The sequence below is a fragment of the Dendrobates tinctorius genome, unplaced genomic scaffold, assembly GCF_039654945.1.
Source record: "Dendrobates tinctorius isolate UK_male_01 unplaced genomic scaffold, ASM3965494v1 ptg000272l, whole genome shotgun sequence".
NCBI lineage: Eukaryota > Metazoa > Chordata > Amphibia > Anura > Dendrobatidae > Dendrobates > Dendrobates tinctorius.
Genome location: NW_027361939.1, coordinates 10,553,986 through 10,574,651, shown reverse-complemented (window position 1 = coordinate 10,574,651; position 20,666 = coordinate 10,553,986). Strand labels below are relative to the sequence as shown.

The 20,666-nt window shown below is 47.8% G+C and overlaps 2 protein-coding genes across 2 annotated transcripts in view; one reads left to right on the top strand and one right to left on the bottom strand.

The window, feature by feature from the left end:
• Positions 1-2,895, bottom strand: part of NCAPH (non-SMC condensin I complex subunit H) — a 165,928-nt gene extending 163,033 nt beyond the window's left edge. Inside the window, exon 1 of the mRNA XM_073559536.1 lies at positions 2,891-2,895. The gene's annotated coding sequence lies outside the window, so the exon portion shown is untranslated. The remainder of the gene's footprint in view (positions 1-2,890) is intronic.
• Positions 1-20,666, top strand: part of SNRNP200 (small nuclear ribonucleoprotein U5 subunit 200) — a 118,558-nt gene that overhangs the window by 80,448 nt on the left and 17,444 nt on the right. The window contains exons 29-30 of the mRNA XM_073559532.1: positions 9,476-9,649; positions 10,132-10,292. Of these exons, the coding sequence (XP_073415633.1) occupies positions 9,476-9,649; positions 10,132-10,292 (335 nt within the window). The remainder of the gene's footprint in view (positions 1-9,475; positions 9,650-10,131; positions 10,293-20,666) is intronic.

Sequence of the window (20,666 nt, the reverse complement as noted above, 5' to 3'; positions counted from 1 at the left end):
CTCTACCACCTAAGGGAAGGGCTCCTGATGCGATCCTCATCGGTGATGAGGACTGTGGACACCCTGCAGCTATGTATGTCACCTTCCCTTAGCAGGGGACAGGCTGGCTTTCCCGTACAGCCCCGGCCAATGTTGGTCTCACAGGTTTCCCAAGTCAATAGGACTCACCAGTCTCCCCGACGCGCGTTTGAATTTCGTGCCTCTTTTCCCGTTTTGCGCGTGTCTTCTCGGTGCCTCCTTCCCTTCCTGTAGTGGAGCTCCCCCCCCGTCGGTACAAGCCTCCCTGATGATTGTCCAATCAGGGGGACGTCTTCCTTCTTGCCAGGGCGCGTCAGCCAATCAGCTTTCTTTTTCACCCACCGGCATTTCTCGGCCACGCTCTGCACGCGCAGTCCTTCCTCCTATCAGATCCCCCTCTCCCGGCCGGGACACGCCCCCGGCGGTTAACCAATCACAGGGGCACTTTCTGTTTGGGCCGGCCGGCAGATCCTCTGGGCTAGCTACGCCTCCCGGCGTTCCAGCCAATCAGTCACACTTTCCTTTTTTTTTAAAGTGGCAACTTTGCCACGCACACTGCTTTGCATCGTGCTGGTTTCAGCATGGCCAGCAGCCATCTTGGACCCTGTGCTTCTGCAGCTCATGAGCCCGGTCCAAGACACAGCCTCTGCCTGCTTTCTCCTGCGCATTCGGCTCGGACTTAACCTTATCTACACTACTGTTCAAAAGTTTGGGGTCACCCAGACAATTTTGTGTTTTCCGTGAAAACTCATACTTTTTTTAATCAGATGAGTTGCCAAATGAATTTAAAATCTAGTCCAGACATTGACAAGGTTAAAAAAAAAGACTTTTATTTGAAATAATTTTCTCCTTCAAACATTGCTTTTGCCAAAGAATGCTCCCTTTGCAACAATGACAACATTGCAGACCTTTGGCATTCTAGCAGTTAATTTGCTGAGGTAATCTGGAGAAATTTCACCCCATGCTTCCAGAAGCCCCTCCCACAAGTTGGTTTGGCTTGATGGGCACTTTTTGCGTACCATACGGTCAAGCTGCTCCTACAACAGCTCAGTGGGGTTGAGATCTGGTGACTGCACTGGCCACTCCATTACAGATAGAATACCAGATGCCTGCTTCTTCTCTAAATAGTTCTTGCATAATTTGGAGGTGTGCTTTTGGTCATTGTCCTGTTGTAGGATGAAGTTGGCTCCAATCAAGAGCTGTCCACAGGGTATGGTATGGCATTGCAAAATGGACTGATAGCCTTCCTTATTCAAAATCCCTTTTACCTTGTACAAGTCTCCCACTTTACCAGCAGCACCAAAGCAACCCAACCCCAAACCATCACATTACCTTCACCACGCTTGACAGATGGCGTCAGGCACTCTTCCAGCATCTTTTCAGTTGTTCTGCGTCTCACAAATGTTCTTCTGTGTGATCTAAACACCTCAAACATGGATTGGTCTGTCCATAACCCTTTTTTTTTTTTCTTTCTGGCCATTTTGAGAGTTTTAATAGAACCAACAAATGTAATGCTCCAGATTCTCAAGTAGCTCAAAGGAAGGTCAGGTTTATAGCTTCTCTAATCAGCCAAACTATTTTCAGCTGTGCTAACATACCTGCACAAGGGTTTTCAAGGGTATTCTAACTATCAATTAGCCTTCTTACACAGTTAGCAAACACAAAGTACCATAAGAACACTGGAGTGATGGCAGTGGCGTAGCAACTGTTTGTGGCACCCGGGGCGGTCTAAAAATTTGCCGCCCCTTTGGTCGTTGATAATCCGGAAGCATCCGAAGAGCCCACAGTACACTCAAAGATCTAATTGGGGGCAGATGACAGAGGCAGCACTGGAGACCCCCATAGAGGACCCTTGACTCAGCTTTGGTGGTCAGGAGTGGGGGGCAGATGACAGGGGCAGCACTGGAGATCCCTAGAAAGACCCCTGACTCATCCTTGTAGGTAAGGAGTGGGGGGCAGATGACAGGGGCAGCACTGGAGACCCCTAGAGAGGACCCCTGACTAATCTTTGGGGGTCTGGAGTGGGGAGCAGATGACAGGGGCAGCACTGGAGACCCCTAGAGAGTACCCCTGACTAATCTTTGGTGGTCAGGAGTGGGGGGCAGATGACAGGCAGCACTGGAGACCCCTAGAGAGTGCCCCTGACTAATCTTTGGGGGTATGGAGTGGGGGGCAGATGACAGGGGCATCACTGGAGACCCCTAGAGAAGACCCCTGACTCATCTTTGGGGGTCTGGAGTAGGGGGGGTGCAGATGACAGGGGCAGCACTAGAGAGCCCTAGAGAAGACTCCTGACAGGGGCAGCATTGGTAGACTGCAGTCCTGCCCCCCATGTTGCACTCGGGGGTCTCACCTGTGGAGTAGGGCGAGGGCTGGTGGTCGCGCAGGCCGCCCAGGGTGCAGCTGGCCAGGGTGAGCGGGGGGCAGCCGGGGCTGGCGGAGAAGCTGCTCCGGATCGGAGTGTACTGGAAGGAGCCGGCCTGGCTGCAGCTGCTGTACTCGGCGTAGGCGGAGGCTTCCATGGCGGCCATGCACGAGTCGTAGGAGTTCAGGTAGGAGTAATCCACGGCGGCCATGCTGCTCTGCCCCAGCGCCCCGGACTCGCAGCTCTAATACCCGCGCCGGGACCCGCCCCCTCCGCGCGGTTATTACGCTGCAGTCCCCCCTATAATAACGTCCTGTAGCATAATACACACTGCGATGGGGCAGCGTTTTAAAACCACAGATAAACGGTTATAATGGAGCAGCTGCGGAGAGTATTATCAGCTTATAATGGGGCAGTCACCTGTAATATCAGCTCATGTCAGTCATTACAGGGCTATAACAGTGCAGCGGCCTGCGGATTATATCTCTGTGCATTATATCTCTGTGCCTCCGCGCTTCTCCCACAGAGGAGAGGAATTGCTTCTGCTGCCGCACCGCCCCCACACACATGCCGCCTGGGGCGGACCGCCCCCCCCCCCCCCCCCCCACGCTACGCCACTGACTGATGGTTGTTGGAAATGGGCCTCTATACACCTATGAAGATATTGCATTACAAACCAGACGTTTGCGGTTAGAATAGTCATTTACTACATTAACACTGTATAGTGTATTTCTGAATCATTTAATGTTAGCTTCATTGGAAAAAACTGTGCTTTTCTTTCAAAAATAAGGAAATTTTTAAGTGACCCTACACTTTTGAATGGTAGTGTACCTGCGGACATGTGACAAGAGGGACACAGCTAACCTATCATTCTTCGGCTGCCTTATTGCTGACATCGGGTAAGCGCTGCCCTCTCTCTTCCCTTGCCCCTGTACCCCTATATAGCACTCTTCAGCAGTATCACCAAGGCTTGACTTATGCCCAACTCTGCAGAGGCTTCTTGTCCTCCCTCTAAGCCCACTGTGATTCATTACACCTGCGCCTGCTGTAAAAGAAAGTGGTCTTCAGGTCAGTCTTCAGGTCAGGTCCTGAAACGTCCTCCACTTATATCTGCTGCCACCAGTGCACCGAACGCCTTTCATGGTGATTCGCACGCACCTGACCATGACCTTCATAGGGAGAAATCGGATACAAGACCTAGGAAGTGGGCTCTCTAGCTCTTCATCCAGTTCCCCGGGTCCCTCTGCATCATCTAGGATGCCCTCCTCACCCCATGCCCCCTCCCTGGAAGAGGACTTTGGGTCTGATGTGGGTTCCCAGTCCGAGTCTGACTTGGATATGGACCAGGCTTCAAAGATGCAGGGCATGGTAGATAGCCTTATCTTGGCTATTTCGCAAACTCTTAACCCCTTCCCGACCCATGACACCTACCATGAAAAGCTGTGCCATTATGACCCATGACACCTACGTAGGCATCATGGTATAAATCACCCTCCTGCGGGTCGGGTGACCGGGGTCACTGAAAGGTCACCCGACCCGCAGGCACCGGACCCTTTTTTCACAAATAAATGCAAAAATTATCGACCTAAATTTACCACTAACATGAAGCCCAATATGTCACGAAAAAACAATCCTAGAGTAGCTAGGATCCGTTGAAGTGTTCCTGAGTTATTACCTCAGAACGGGACACTGGTCAGAATTGCAAAAAATGGCCAGGTCATTAAGGTCAAAATAGGCTGGGTCATGAAGGGGTTAAACTAAAAGAGGATGAGGTTCCCGCTCAAGAATACTCTTGTTTCCTTGAAACGGGTAAAACATCCTTCCCAGACCTTTCCCAGTCACAATGAGTTTGAAGCGACTATGGCTAAACAGTGGGAACATCCTGAAAAACGCATCCCGGGAAGGAAGCAGCTAGACATCCTTTAGTCCAGATGTTGTAGGCAAATGGGCAGAGTCCCCTACGGTGGACCCTCTGGTCTCTCGCCTGTCCTCCAAAACAGATCTGTCTCTACCGGACGGTCCATCCCTTAAGGATGCTACAGACTGGCAGATTTAGTCTTTGGCCAAATCGGCCTTTGAAGCGACTGGTGCCTCTGCCACAGCTTCGCCTCCACCTGGGTGGCGATATCCATCTCTGCCTGGGCCAAAATACTTCGCCAGGGCATCGTAGCGGCAGCTCCTCCGGATGAGCTGGCAGATTTAGCAAACCAGATTGCTCACGCCAGCAAATATCTTTTGGCTGCCTCCTTGTTAGCGGCCACCTGTTCCGCCAGAGCAAACAGCAACATCGTTGCCATACGCCGCATCCTTTAGTTGAAGGCATGGAATGCAGACCCAACTTCTACGAAGTCTCTCACCACCTTGGCCTTTCAGGGTTCTAGGCTCTTTGGGTCCAGACTGGACCAGATAATTTTGAATGCTACAGGTGGGAAAAGTACTTCTCTTCCTCAGTCCAGGCCTAAACATCCTTTCAATAAGGAAAGGGCCCCTGCCTTTTTGTTCCTTTCGACCTTTCTCCTCTTCAGGGACTCTCTTCCAGCAGGACCGCTCGTCCGCCCCAGGGGAAAGAATGAACCATCCTTCAACCCTGCACCTCACTGGAGGCCAAAGGGACGCTCCTCCAAGACCTCTGGGTCCCGCTCTCACAGGTTCTCCTCTAAGTGACTGGTCACCCCCACCTGGGAATCTTTCCAGGGTGGGAGGCTGGCTTCTCTTCTGGGATGCATAGTTGTCGGTGCTCGACGACGCCTGGGTCAGAGAGATCGTTACGTCCAGTTACAAGATCGACTTTTCCCCCCCCCATTAGACATTCAGGATGCTTATCTCCACAATCCTGTTTGTGTGCAGCACCAGAGATTTCTTCGGTTTGCAATCCAGGAGGACCATTATAGGTTCACGGCCCTTCCTTTCGACCTAGTATCTGCCCCCAGAATGTTCACGAAGGTCAAGGCAGCGGTCATGGCCATCCTTCGCTCCAAAGGGATCCTCCTAGTGCCTTACCTGGACGATCTCCTGATCAAAGGGCCGTCCCGCTGAGATTGTGAACAGAGTCTTCAGGTCACTCTGGATACTTTGGTCTGTCTCGGCTGGATAGTCCACAGAGAGAAATCTTCCCTGATCCCAGCTCAGCGCCTTGTGTTCCTGGGTATGGAGTTCGACACGACTCAGGCCCGTGTCTTCTTTCCAAAGGAGAAGTTTTCATCTCTCTGCCAGAGAATCCGCTCTCTAAGGTGACCAGCTCTGCTTCCCTTACGGTCCTGCATGAGGGTTTTGACTAAGATTATTGCGTTCATGGAAGCCTTGCCTTATGTCCAGTTTCACACCCGTCCTCTTCAGCTGGCCCTCTTGTCTGCTTGGGACAAGAAAACACTCTCTCTGGACTGACCGGTACTTCTGCTTCTCTAGGTGAGGCAATCTCTGACTTGGTGGACGCTATCCCCCTCAGTCCAGCGCGGGAGGTCCTTTCTCCCTCTAAGTTGGCAGGTCACCAGTCTCCTTGGTTGGAGAGCGGTCTTCCTTTATCACACAGCACAGTGTCACTGGAACGCTCAGGAAGCAATCTTCTGGAGATCAGGGCAATCTTTCTTGCCCAACTCCACTGACAGTCCCTCGTCGCAGGCAAGCCGGTCCGCATTCAGTCGAACAAGGCCACCGCTGTGGCTTACATAAACCACCAAGGCAGGACTCCCAGGAAACAGGTTATGAGAGGTGACAAGGATTCCGTGATGGACGGAACGTCACTTCCCTGCCATATCAGTCGTTCATATTCCGGGGGTGGAAAATTGGGCAGCCGATTTTGAGTCATCAGGGACTCGCATCAGGCTAGTGATCCCTCAATCCCGCCGTCTTCAACCAAATATGTCAGAGATGAGACACTCCAAACGTCGATCTCATGGGATCTCGGATGAACCACAAGGTTCCTCTGCTCGTAGCCAGATCCTGGGATCTGCTGGCCATCGGCTGCGATGCCCTAGTGATCCTGTGGTCCCAGTTTCAGCTGCCATATCTTTTTCCGCCTCTCCCCTTGATTCTGAGGGTTGTGAAAAAGATAAAGACAGAAGCAGTCCTGATGGCTCCAGACTGGCCAAGACGACCTTGGTATGCAGCGCTGTTAAACATGCTTTCGAACGCCCCCTGGAGGCTTCCAGAATGTCCAGATCTTCTCTCACAAGGCCCCCTCTTCCACCAGAGTTCTCAGTCTGTGAGTTTAAAGACATGGACATTGAGGCTGCAGTCCTGAAGGAGGCTGGTTTTTCTCACCAGGTCATTCAGACCATGATTCGGGCAATAAAACCAGCATCCTCGCGCATCTACAACAGGTATTGGATGGCCTTCTTCTGGTGGTGTAAGGAGAACGTGTTTCCAATGTCTTTTTCCCTTCCTTCCATCCTTGGGTTTCTTCAAACGGGTCTCGACTCAGGTCTATCGCTCAGTACCCTTAAAGGTCAGGTTTCCGCTCTGTCCTCTTCCAGAGGGATCTGGCTTCCCGTTCCCAATTGAAGACCTTTCTTCAGGGTGTCGCCCACCTGGCACCACCTTACCATCCTCCGATAGAACCATGGGATCTTAATCTTGTTCTCTCCATCGCGCGCCTTCTGAGCCCATTCAAGATATTTCGTTTTCTTTCCTGTCATGGAAGGTGGCCTTCCTAATCGCCATTACGTCTATCAGGAGGGTTTCAGAGTTAGCAGCATTATCTTGTCATTCTCCGTTCCTGATTCTACATCAGGTCATGGTGGTCCCAAGGTGGTCTCGGCTTTTCATAAGTCCCTCCACAAGCCGGAATTGGTCAGAGCTATTCGAGTCTATCTTTCAAGGACTGCTTCCTTTCGTCAATCCAATTCCCTATTTGTCATCTCTGAAGGTCGTGGAAAGGGGCTCCCAGCTTCTAGGTCTACCATCACCCGTTGGATTTGTTCCACGATATTGAAGGCTTACTGCGTTCAGGACAAACTGCCTCCTCCGGGAGTGAGGGCCCACTCCACCCAGGCCGTGGGGGCTTCCTGGGCTGTTCATCACCAGGCATCGGCCTTACAGATTTGCAAGGCTGCGACATGGTCGTCCTTGCACACTTTTGCGAGGTTTTACAGGGTTCATACCGCTGTTGCGTACTGGCTGACCTAAGTCCGTTTTCTTTGCATTCTTTCTGTTCTCACCCTTGGGACTGTTTTTGGACGTCCTATGGTTACCTGTGTCCCCCAATGAAGTGATAAAGAAAGAGGGAATGTTGGTAATCACCGTAAAATCTTTCTTGGAGCCTTTATTGGGGGACACAGCACCCTCCCTAAATGTTTGTACCGCTTTTTGGGCCTACGTGCCTTTTATTGTTGGGTTGGTATATAGGTTGAGTTCTTGTTGCTTCTCCTATTGCTTTTACACCAACTGAGGTTCTTGGTGCCTGTCGGTGGGTGTATACTGCTGGGGAGGAGCTATTAAACCTTTTTTTTTTTGCCTAGTGTCAGCATCCTACCAACAGCAGCATACACCCATGGTTACTTGGGTCCCCAATGAAGTTTTCAAGAAAGAGATTTTACGGCGAGTACCAAAAATTCTTTGTTTTAAGTCTGCCTGTTTTTCACATATTATCCTTCCGCACCCACCCCAAGGAAGAGTATTATTTACCCTTCAGTTGACATTGGAATGTCCTGTAATCGAGGGGCACGGGTCGATCCTGAGCAGTGCAGTCTCTTAACTTCCTGCCAGCATAGTTGTATCTAGAATGGAGCTTAAACTGTGAGGGTTGATGTCACAGAACGGGGCGGAGCCTTCCTAATTTATTTTTATGTTTTGCTTATATAGCGCTATCCTATTCCGCAGCTATTTACAGACATTATCGGCACTACTTATCAGGGCTCACAGTCTAAATTCCCTATCAGTTTGTCTTTCGAGTGTGGGAGGAAACCTGAGTACCCAAAGGAAACCCACGCAAACACGGGGAGAACATATTAACTCCTTGGAGATGTTGTCCTTGTTGGGATTTGAGCCCACTACCCCAGCTCTGCAAAGCAACAGGGCTAACCATGGAGCCACCATGCTGCCCACACATTACAGTGCTAAGCTTATATGAGGAAGCGTGTGCCGGTAACTAAGAGGAGTGATTTACTGTAGAATACTGCTGTATACAGAGCATAGATATACTGCAGGCTTAGCTGTATATAGATGGAACTGAAAGGTGAAATATACTGCAGGATGGCCTGTATGTAGAGGTGACAGCAAGAAGAGATATTCTATAGGATGGGCTGTATCCAGGGGACAGAAAGAATGAGACTGCAGTATGGGGCTCTATATAGAAAGGCTGAAAGGAGAAATATACTGAAGTATGGGGCTCTGTGTACAGGAACTGAGATTAGAGCTGTGTGTTGTTATTAGTTGCTGAGAGTTCAGTGATGTGAATCTGCAGTTGCCAGTCTATTGATGCATATGACAGAGAATTTTCTTGTGCCATATACATTAACAGAAACTCATTTGCAGTTCATAAAACTGAACTGTAGCAGCAGGCAACAAACACAGTTCTGCACTGCTATTCTGGAGGAGTCCAGGAGAGTTAAGTTCTGCTAGAACCAGCTAATGTTAAATTATGTAGTCAGGTATACTGATGTAGATGGTAGATGATAACATCCATGGGGCAGAGTGCTGTACAGGAGCATAAGGTGACACTTAGATTAGCTGGATGATAACTCAGAGAAGATGGGGCTAATCAGGAGCAGGGGGGTCTGCAATGTGTATACTCCTCGACATTGGTACACAGAATTAGTAGCTGTGGAATAATGGAAATCACAGGATGGATAGTTTGCAAATCATCAAGATCCGCTGCTGGCAGCTCCCTTTGCAATTGCCAACCAATGACGTACATAATGAGCCTGATGGGAGGTGCGGCAAGTCACAGTAGCACATTTAGGCCTCGTAGGCTGCTCACAGTGGCATGAGTCACATACTGCCGTGCTGAAAAACTGCTTCAATGTCACTTTGGAGAAATTGTCGGACCACTGGTTTTACTACTAAATCATTGCAACTCCAAGCTCTTGGTTTACAGGGAGAAAATGGCCCAATCTTGAACTGCTTAATATCATTAATTATTTTTTCTGTTTGCAGCCTGTGAAACACAACTTCCGGTCTCTTTCCGTCATCTGATACTGCCTGAGAAATACCCTCCACCCACAGAACTGCTGGATCTGCAGCCACTGCCTGTTTCTGCTTTGAGAAATGGCGCCTTTGAGAGCCTATACCAAGACAAGTTTCCTTTTTTTAACCCTATTCAGACCCAGGGTGAGTTTCTACCTGTCAGTCTAGTGTATGTGTGAACGAACTTGTAATTTATCGGTGTGTCAAGAAGCGCGTTGGTGTTCTTCCTGCAGACTATATATACTCTCTACTAATGCATATGTACTTATAAGAATAGTAATTTTATGTTTCACCAGTATATTCCGCAGCACTTTACAATGATGCTGGTTCGGCATATTTAGCTCTCCTGCGTGCTGGTTCTGAGGACATTAGTTTTGATGTTAATGATGTATGTAAAATTAGGGACTTTGCTAAATATTTTAAATGTCTCCAATTCTGACTTGGGCATTTAATTTTTTTATTTTTTATTGTAAATATTTTATCATATTTGTTATAATTTCAGAAAAGTGGAAATTTTCACCACCACAGCAGCCTGAGGTTGCGATATTGTAATAGTGTAGATGAATTGTTGCGATGATTGAAATGAGTAGACTCTTATTTTACATGTCTTCCCTCCCTACTCTTAGTATTCAACACTGTGTATAACAGCGATGACAACGTTTTTGTGGGAGCACCCACAGGCAGTGGGAAGACTATCTGTGCAGAGTTTGCCATTCTCCGCATGCTGCTGCAGCACTCCGAGGGTCGCTGTGTGTATATCACTCCAATGGAAGCTCTGGCTGAGCAGGTAACCTCTCATTTCAATGATTATTCTTCATCTGCTAGCCCGTGTGTCTGCCTTGTGAAAACTGCATGTTACACATAAGCATTTGAGATCTAACAGGGAGGGTTCACTTAAAGGTTTTGTCTTGAATTTTAACATTAATATTCTATTCTTAGGATAAGTCATCAATGTCTTAATTGGTGGGAGTGCGATGCACGGCACCCTCGTTCATCTGTGGAGGCCGGAACTGCTCAGTTGTGGAGCTGCACAACTCTGTCAACGGAATAGTCGCCTTGTAGTGCTCATCCATCCTCTTTTGATTTGAATAGGGGGCAATACCGGGCCTCAGTCACTCTTGGTCAATGGCTAACCGCTCTATATTTCAGTCTGCCGACATCAGGAACAGCTAATTGCCAAGGGGTGGCACCCCCACTGATCAGACATTGATGACCTTTCCTAAGGAGATATATATATATATATATATATATATATATATATATATATATATATATATATATATAGCACAAGACGATCACAGCTTCAAGTCCCTTAAAGGGACTAATAACAGTGAAAAGTAAAAAAAATAAAAAATAACCATTCATATCTCTCCTTTTTTCTATATTAAAAAATATGCGTGTGGTAATATCACCGTGTTCCGAACTATCAAAATCTAAAAATAATTAACCAGATCTGTACACGATAAAAATAATCAAGAATGCCAAAAACAGGATTGTTGGTAACTCGCCGTAAAATCTTTGTCTGAGCCTTCCTTGGGGGACTCGGGACACCATGGGTGTATGCTGCTGACACTATGCACAAAAAAATTAGCTCCTCTCCAGCAGTGTACACCCCACTCACTGGCACTAAGTTAATCTGTTAGTGAGAAAGCAGTAGAAGTAACATGTAAAGGAAGAACGTAGAAATACACAAAATCAAACTGTTAACAATAGAAAACAGTTGTCAAACAGCTCTCAAACATGGGAGGGTGTGGTGTCCCCCATTGAAGGCTCCAAAAAACAGATTTTACGGGGAGTAACCAAAACTTCTGTTTTCTCTATTTCTTCATTGTGCGACACAGGAAACCATGGGATGTTCCAAAGCAGTCTACAGGGAAGGGAACAGTGCAAAATCCAATCAGGTTGGATAACTAACCACAGCCATCCGTAAGATTTTCCTACCTAGGGTTGCTTCTGCCAAGGAGTAGGTATGGACATTATAGACTTTGGCGAACGTGTGAATGGAAAACCAGGTCGCCGCTTTGCAAAGCTATAGGGCGGATGCCCGATGGCGAACGACCCAGGAGGCATACACCATTCGGCTAGAGTGGGCCTTAATCCCAGTGGGAGGCCACTGTTCTTAATCTGGTATGCCTCCAAGATTGCCGCCCTGATCCAGCTAGCAATTGTAGCTTTGGGCACTGGAAGGCCTCTGAGTACCCTCAGGGATAACAAAGAGAAAATCTTGCCCTCGGAAAGGGGCAGTCCTTACAAGGTAAATGCCCTGACCAGGTCCAAACTGTTCGGTGAACGCTCCAGAGGGTGAGCCGGAGATGGACAAAACGAAGGGAGGTCAATGTCCTCATTGAGATGAAAGGCGGAGAGTATCTTGGGAAGAAAAGAAGGTATAGACCGCAAAAAACAGCTTATCCTGGTGCAGAATTAGGAAGGCCGAGCGACATGAAAGAGCTGCTGTCTCTGAAACCCGCCTGATGGAAGTGATGTCCACAAGAAACACCACCTTCAAAGAAAGGAGAGTCAGAGAGACTTCTCTGAGTGGTTCAAAGGGGTAACTCCTGAGAGCCTTTAGAACAGGCTGAGGGCCCAGGGATCTACTCACGGCCGATAGGGAGGAGCTCCTTAAGCCACTCCTTGGAGAAAGGTTCTGAGCTGAGAACGCAAAGCTAAATTCTTTTGGAAAAGAATAGATAATGCGGACATTTGGCCCTTCAGCCAGCTGAGAGCTAGACATGCATTGAGTCCTGCTTGAAGGAAGGCTAGAATAGAATCAAGAGAAAAAACCATAGGTGCAGTGTGATTAGTCTCACACCAATGGAAGAAGGCTTTCCAAGTCCGATAGTAGACTCGAGATGATGCTGACTTCCGAGCCCAAATCATCGTCTGAATCACTCGCTCTGTAAACCTGAACGCTCTTAGAACCGCGGTTTTAACAGTCACGCTGTCAAATCGAGCAACCAAGATTTCCGGTGAAAGATAGGACCCTAAGAAAGCAGATCTGGTCTGTCCGGGAGCCTCCAAGGGGCATCTGCAAGCAAATTGACAACCTCTGCATACCAGACCCTCCTGGGCCAATCCAGTGTGATCAGGATGACCGGCACCCTTTCCACCTTGATCTTCAACAGCCTGGAAAGCAGAGGAAGAGAAGGAAACTGATGAGGAAGAGCAAACTGTTACCAGGGTATCGCCAGAGCGTTGATGCCCAACGTGAGAGGATGGCGGGACCTGGAGACGAACTGCGGAACTTTTCTGTTAATTCTGGAGGCCATGAGATCCAAATCCGGATTTCCCCACCGTAGACAAATCTGATGGAAGACGTCTTGATGCAGAGACCATTCTCCTGCCGCAATTCTTGCAACTTAAAAATTTGGCAGCCTAATTGTCTACGCCGGGAATGTGCACGGCCGAAATTACCGGAACCTTGTTCTTTGCACAGAGAAGGATCTTGGAAACTTCTGTCATGGCCAGAGAACTAAGAGTTCCACCCTGTTGGTTGACATATGCCTTATCCGTGGCGTTGTCTGTCTGAACTCAAACTGGTAGGCCCCTGAGAAGATCCTGCCAGTGGAGGAGGGACAGAAGAATGGCTCTGATCTCGAGAATGTTGATGTTGGTAATGAGGTCTCTTCCAGCAACCAACGGCCCTGGACCGTGAGGCTGCTGCGGCAGACCGTTCCCCAGTCGATGAGACTGGTATTTGTTGTAACTACTTGCCAGTGGATAGGGAGGGGGAGGACAGCCACCAGTTTAGGGACGACCTGATTCAAGACTAGATCCGGACTGGATAATCCAGGGAGAGAAGGGACCTGTTCTATTGGGACACAATGGTCTGTTGAAGTGGTCTGGTGCGAAACTGAGCAAAGGATATCGCCACCGCAGACTCCACCATCCTGCCCAGAACTGCAATGGCTGAGCAAAGGGATGGAGACAGAGGGGCCTGCAGAGAGCGAACCCCTTATTAAACAGGCACTCTTTTTTTTTTTTCTTTGGGGAGAAGGACCAACGTCTGAAGGGTGTTTAAAAGCATGCACAGGAAAATCCGATGCTGGGTCGTAATTAGACAAGATGTTGACAATCCAGCCGAGCCGAGACAGGGTGAGAGTGATGGACAGGCTTTCCTGGGCTAAGAGAAGGATGGAGACTTTACGAGGATATCGTCCAGGTAAGGTATGACCACTAGACCTTTGGTCCGCAAGATGGCCAATCACCCTTGCCATTATCTTTGTAGAGACCCTGGGAGTGGTTGCCCAACCAAAAGACAGAGCAAAAAATTGAAAGTGATACTGCGAAACGTAGGAATTACTGATTGACCCTGAAAAATTGGGACGTGGAGATAGGGGTCTTGGATATCCACAAAGCACAGGAACTACTGTAATTCCATGGAAGCTATTACTGAACGAAGGGTTTCCATCCTGAAATGGCTTACACTTATCGTCTTGTTCAGTAACTTGAGATCCAGGATGTGTCGAACTGACCTGTCCTTCTTTGGAACTGCATAGCGGTTTAAATAGAAACCTGCAAAATGTTCCTGAGGTGGGACAGGAATGATGACGCCTGTTTGGAGTAGAGAGGCAATAGCTGTGAAATACCCCCAGAACCAAAGAGGGGTTGTATCCTGACAATACCACCTCTCTTACCCAGGCGTCCTCAACAGTGGTGAATCAAGCGTCCTTGAAGAACAAGATAAAAACGCCTACCCCGAGAAACTCCCTGGGCTGCAAGTAAGAGTCACGGAGGAGAATCTGCTCCTGAAGGATCTGCCTTATGCATTCCGGAGACGCCAGGAGGGTGTCTGTTTGAAGGAGGGCCTCTCCTGGCGTTATTAATCTTTCACAGATGATAAGCGCCGAAAAGGACAAAAGGGCTGAAATTTTCATTTAAGGCTGGCTTCACACTTGCGTAGGGCAGAGCTGTGGAGGGCTGCGTAGTTCCTCCTTTAAGCCTCGCCCACTGCCGCACCTCTTCCATTCAGGTCCGCCTACGTCGGCATGCGTCCTGCATACGTATCTTTAACATTGGGTACGCAGGCCATGCAAAAGTATGCGGATGCCTCCGCATGCGTCGTTTTGTCGCTGCACTGACTGCAACAAAATGCAACATGTTGCGGTTTGCGCAGCGTCAAAACTGAGGAACTATGCAGCCCTCCGCAGCTATGCTCTACACAAGTGTGAAGCCAGCCTAATTGGAGAGCGCTGAGGTTTGGCCTGAAAACTTTTCCCTCCAGTGGTTTCCATTATGATCTGGTCCAGCCTGGTTCCAAACAGGCATGATCCCTGGAAGGACAGACTGGTCAGAGACTTCTAGGATGACAAGTCTGCTGGGATAAGGGGGGCACTCTCTCCAGAAGCGGTGGAGAACTCTGGGTAGCCAAAACGGATGGATTACTGTAATCCTGACAGAGGTAAGAAAACTCACCTGAAGGGAGTCTGCACTTACAAGAGGAGCAAAGTGCGTGACGAGTAGTAGAGGCCGCACGCTCCTTTAGATTTAAACATGATAGAAGATAAGCAGATTGACTAATGCCAGAGGTAAAGAACAGAAGTTTTGCTGAGAATAGTGTCAGTCTGCAGAACAGAGCTTACCCACAGGGAGAGGTGATTTCCTGCAATCTAATCCCAAGAGAACGCAGTGATGAAGCTCAGAAGTAGAGTTGAGCGACTTTGGTCGGATCGGGTTTCATGAAACAAAATTTGAGTCGGATGAAACTGGTCTGACTAGGGCAAAAAAAGTCGACGTTTCATCTGAAACCCGACCCCAATGCAAGTCAATGGGGAATAAAAGTCGGCATTGAGCGGATGAATGGCTGGAGATGCTCCTGTGATACCGGTGTATAGATGCCAGAAAATGGCGGCCGCAGGGAGGAAGAAACAAGCCTTAGGCTTAGAAATTAACCCCTTCACGACCTTTGACGCCACGTAGGCGTCATGAAAAGTCGTGCCAGAACGACCCATGACGCCTATGTGGCGTCATGACTTTAAAGCCCCCCTGCGGGTCGGGTGACCTAGGTCACTGAAAGGTCACCCGACCCGCAGATACAGGGGGCTTTGTTCTTCGCCACAGGGGGCGTGGCTTCGCCCCCACGTGGCTACGATCGCTCTGATTGGCTGTTAAAAGTGAAACAGCCAATCAGAGCGATAGTAATATTTCATCAATGAAAATTGATGAAATATTACAATCCAGCCATGGCCGATGCTGCTGTAGCATCGGACAGGGCTGGAGACACCGATTCCACCCCCCCCACCGGCGATCGCCCCCCCGCAACTGAATGACAGCGGCGATCTGCCGCCGCTGTCATCATCTGCCCCCCTCCCATTCCCTCTGCTCCCCGCCAGATTCCGATAACCCCCTCACCCCCTCTCACCTCCCCCGGCACCTTCTAAGTCCCCCTGTCACTCCCGGTGTCCGGCGGGTCCGGTTCATGGGCGCCGCCATCTTAGAAAATGGCGGGCGCATGCGCAGTGCGCCCGCCCGAATCTGCCGGCTGCAGATTCCATTCTTTCATTTTGATCACTCTCACAGTGATCAAAATGAAAGAAAAAGTAAATAAACCCCCCGATTATCACCCCCATAGGTAGGCACAACTAATAAAATAAAGAAAATATTTTTATTTTTATTTTTCCATTAGGGTTAGGGTTGAAAAGAGGGTTAGGGTTCGGGTTGAAAAGAGGGTTAGGGTTGAAAAGAGGGTTAGGGTTGAAAAGAGGGTTAGGGTTGAAAAGAGGGTTAGGGTTGAAAAGAGGGTTAGGGTTGAAAAGAGGGTTAGGGTTGAAAAGAGGGTTAGGGTTGGAAAGAGGGTTAGGGTTGGAAAGAGGGTTAGGGTTGGAAAGAGGGTTAGGGTTGGAAAGAGGGTTAGGGTTGGAAATAGGGTTAGGGTTGGAAAGAGGGTTAGGGTTGGAAAGAGGGTTAGGGTTGGAAAGAGGGTTAGGGTTAGGATTGGAAAGAGGGTTAGGGTTGGAAAGAGGGTTAGGGTTGGAAAGAGGGTTAGGGTTGGAATTAGGGTTAGGGTTGGAATTAGGGTTAGCGTTGGAATTAGGGTTAGGCTTGTGGTTAGGGATGTGTTGGGGTTAGGGCTGTGGTTAGGGGTGTGTTGGGGTTAGGGTTGGAGTTAGAATTGAGGGGTTTCCACTGTTTAGGCACATCAGGGGGTCGCCAAACGCGACATGGTGCAACCATTGATTCCAGCCAATTTTGCGTTCAAAAAGTCAAACGGTGCTCCCTCCCTTCCAAGCCCTGACGTGTGCCCAAACAGTGGTTTACCCCAACATATGAGGTATCAGCATACTCAGGAAAAATTGCACAACAACTTTTGGGGACTAATTTCTCGTGTTACCCTTGGGAAAATAAAAAATTTTGGGCTAAAAAATTATTTTTGTGGAAAAAAATGATTTTTTCATTTTCACGTCTCTGCATTATAAACTTCTGTGAAGCACTTGGGGGTTCAAAGTGCTCACAACACATCTTACATACGTTCCTTGGAAGGTCTAGTTTCCAAAATGGGGTCACTTGTGGGGGGTTTCCACTGTTTAGGCACATCAGGGGCTCTGCAAACGTAATGACGACCGCAGACTATTCCATCAAAGTCTGCATTTCAAAACGTCACTACTTCCATTCCGAGCCTTGACGTGTGCCCAAACAATGGTTCCCCCCCACATATGGGGTACCAGCGTACTCAGGACAAACTGGACAACAACTTTTGGGGTTCAATTTCTCCTGTTACCCTTGTGAAAATAAAAAATTGCGGGCTAAAAAATCATTTTTTGAGGAAAAAAAAGATTTTTTATTTTCACGGTTCTGCGTTATAAACTTCTGTGAAGCACTTGGGGGTTCAAAGTGCTGCTCACCACACATCTAGATAAGTTCCTTGGTGGTCTAGTTTCCAAAATGGGGTCACTTGTGGGGGGTTTCCACTGTTTAGGCACATCAGAGGCTCTGCAAACGTAACATGATGCCCGCAGACCATTCGATCAAGTCGGTATTTCAAAACGTCACTACTTCCCTTCCGAGCCCCGACGTGTGCCCAAACAATGGTCCCTCCGCACATATGGGGTATCAGCGTACTCAGGACAATCTGGACAACAACTTTTGGGGTCCAATTTCTCCTGTTACCCTTGTGAAAATAAAAAATTGCGAGCTAAAAATTCATTTTTGAGGAAAAAAAAAGATTTTTTATTTTCACTGCTCTATGTTATAAACTTTTGTGAAGCACTTGGGGGTTCAAAGTGCTCACTACACATCTAGATAAGTTCCTTAAGGGGTCTAGTTTCCAAAATGGTGTCACTTGTGGGGGAGCTCCAATGTTTAGGCACACAGGGGATCTCCAAACGCGACATGGTGTCCGATAACGATTGGAGCTAATTTTCCATTCAAAAAGTCAAATGGCGCTCCTTTCCTTACGGGCCCTGCCGTGCACCCAAACAGTGGTTTATGACCACATATGAGGTATCGGTGTACTCAGGAGAAATTGCCCAACAAATTTTAGGATCCATTTTATCCTGTTGCCCATGTGAAAATGAAAAAACTGAGGCTAAAAGATAATTTTTGTGAAAAAAAGTACTTTTTTTTTTTTTTTTTACGGATCAATTTGAGAAGCACCTGGGGGTTCAAAGTGATCACTATGCATCTAGATAAGTTCCTTGGGGGGTCTAGTTTCCAAAATGGGGTCACTTGTGGGGGAGCTCCAGTGTTTAGGCACACAGCGACTCTCCAAACGCGACATGGCAAGCGTTAAATATTCCAGCATATTTTCCATTCAAAAAGTCAAATGGCACTCCTTCCCTTCTGAGCCCTGCCGTGCGCCCAAACAGTGGTTTTTGACCACATATGAGGTATCGGTGTACTCAGGGGAAATTGCCCAACAAATTTTAGGATCCATTTTATCCTGTTGCCCATGTGAAAATGAAAAAATTGATGCTGAAAGAAAGTTTTTGTTGGAAAAATTAAAATGTCCTTTTTTTCCTTCCATGTTGCTTTAGTTCCTGTGAAACACCTAAAGGGTTAATAATCTTCTTGAATGTAGTTTTGAGTAGCTTGAGGGGTGCAGTTTTTAGAATGGTGTCACTTTTGGGTATTTTCTGCCATATAGACCCCTCAAAGTGACTTCAAATGTGAGGTGGTCCCTAAAAAAAATGGTTTTGTAAATTTTGTTGTAAAAATGAGAAATCACTGGTCAACTTTTAACCCTTATAAATTCCTAACAAAAAAATATTTTGCTTCCAAAATTGTGCTGATGTAAAGTAGACATGTGGGAAATGTTATTTAGTAACTATTTTGTGTCACATAACTCTCTAGTTTAACAGAATAAAAATTCAAAATTTGAAAATTGCGAAATTTTCAAAATTTTCTCCAAATTTCTGATTTTTTCACAAATAAACGCAAAAATTATCGATCTAAATTTACCACTAACATGAAGCCCAATATGTCACGAAAAAACAATCTCAGAATTGCTAGGATGCGTTGAAGCGTTCCAGAGTTATTACCTCATAAAGGGACACTGGTCAGAATTGCAAAAAATGGCCAGGTCATTAAGGTCAAAATAGTCTGGGTCATGAAGGGGTTAAAGGGGGCGTGTGCGCTGGGCGCGAGAAAACGTGATAAAGGGAGGGGCGTGACCAAGCGCCGCAGCTAGGCCACACAGAAGCCGCCGGGGCCTAAACAGACGTCCAAGCCTCACCGTATTGTGAGACGTCTGTACTTCCTGACGTTGTTTGGCTCTGGTAGGTGAGTGGGCAGAAGTAGGGGTCCAAGACCATTCTTGGGATCACCTGAACACATCTTGTGTGTAAGGCCTGTTTCACACTTCGTTTGTGACTATCAGTCAAGATTCGCCGATTAGAAAAAAAAAACGGATCCGCCATTTTTCTAGGCGGATCCGTTTTTTTTCTTCATAGACTTGCATTATCGGTGGATCTTGACGGATGGTCATTCGTTCGATCCGCTTTTGAACGGATACGCCAAGATTTCCCGGACGGACCATGTAACGTTTTTTTCGTGTCCGGATTCGCTATTTCCGGATTTAACCCGCATTTCTGTCTGGCTGCTGGAAAAATCGCTCTCTCTCGCTCTCGCTCTCTCTCGCTCTCTCTCTCGCTCTCTCGCTCTCTACCTCGCTCTCTACCTCGCTCTCTCTCTCGCTCTCTCTCTCGCTCTCTCTCTCGCTCGCTCTCTCGCTCTCTCTCTCGCTCTCTACCTCGCTCTCTCTCTCGCTCTCTACCTCGCTCTCTACCTCGCTCTCTACCTCGCTCTCTACCTCGCTCTCTCTCTTGCTCTCTACCTCTCTCTCTCTCTCGCCCTTTAAATTTTTACCTTCAGCGGATCCGTACTTCCGCCGATACGCTAACCCCCTTTTCTGTCAGTCCGCCTGCGGATCCGTTTTCCGCTATTTTGGCGCATTTTAACTGACATAAAAAACTGAAGTGTGAAACAAGCCTAAGGAGCCATGGGCCTGCCTGATACAGATGAGGATACAGGGGGTTGGTCCATGCCATACTCTGTCTCTACGTGGGATAACAGAGTGACTGTTCACACTTTCCCTCCAGAGGTGGAAGAGAAGAACCCTCTGAAAAAGAAAGGCGAAATCATTACTTGAAAACAGAGGTAGATGTGGGTCTAGTAAAAGACCTCTGTCCTCCTACTTGACACTAAGCTAAACTGGTTGGTTCTCTGCCAGTCATTGGCTATATAGTGCTGGGGAGAAGCTTTCATATGGTAATAGGAGGGTATATCCGCTTAGGGAGATATACGAGTTGGTCCTTTTTCCAGAGACCATTATTTATACGTGCTTCATTAGTTTTCTATTGTTTCATTTTTTCCTTTGGAGATATTCTTTGTATCATTATTAAGCGGTCTCGCGGGGTTCGATAGAAAATTTCAGTCTGTTGTAGATCATTAGATTTTTATAGGGTCAATGCTTTTTGTATCTGTTTACGTTGAGAGCGTGTGGTCATTATAGTTGGTATGGTTGGTTCAACGGGTAAAAAAGCAGCGTCTTTTACTTGCATATCCGCAAATTCGTTGCCAACAGTTGGTGGATTGTTCCTAAGACCGTGCGCCTTAACTTTGATAATGGCCACCTGAATAATTTGTTCGAGTTTATGAGGGTTTTAACAGCTTCAGCTTTTTTTATTGGGGTTCCGGCAGTAGTAATAAACCCTTGATTGGCTTATAG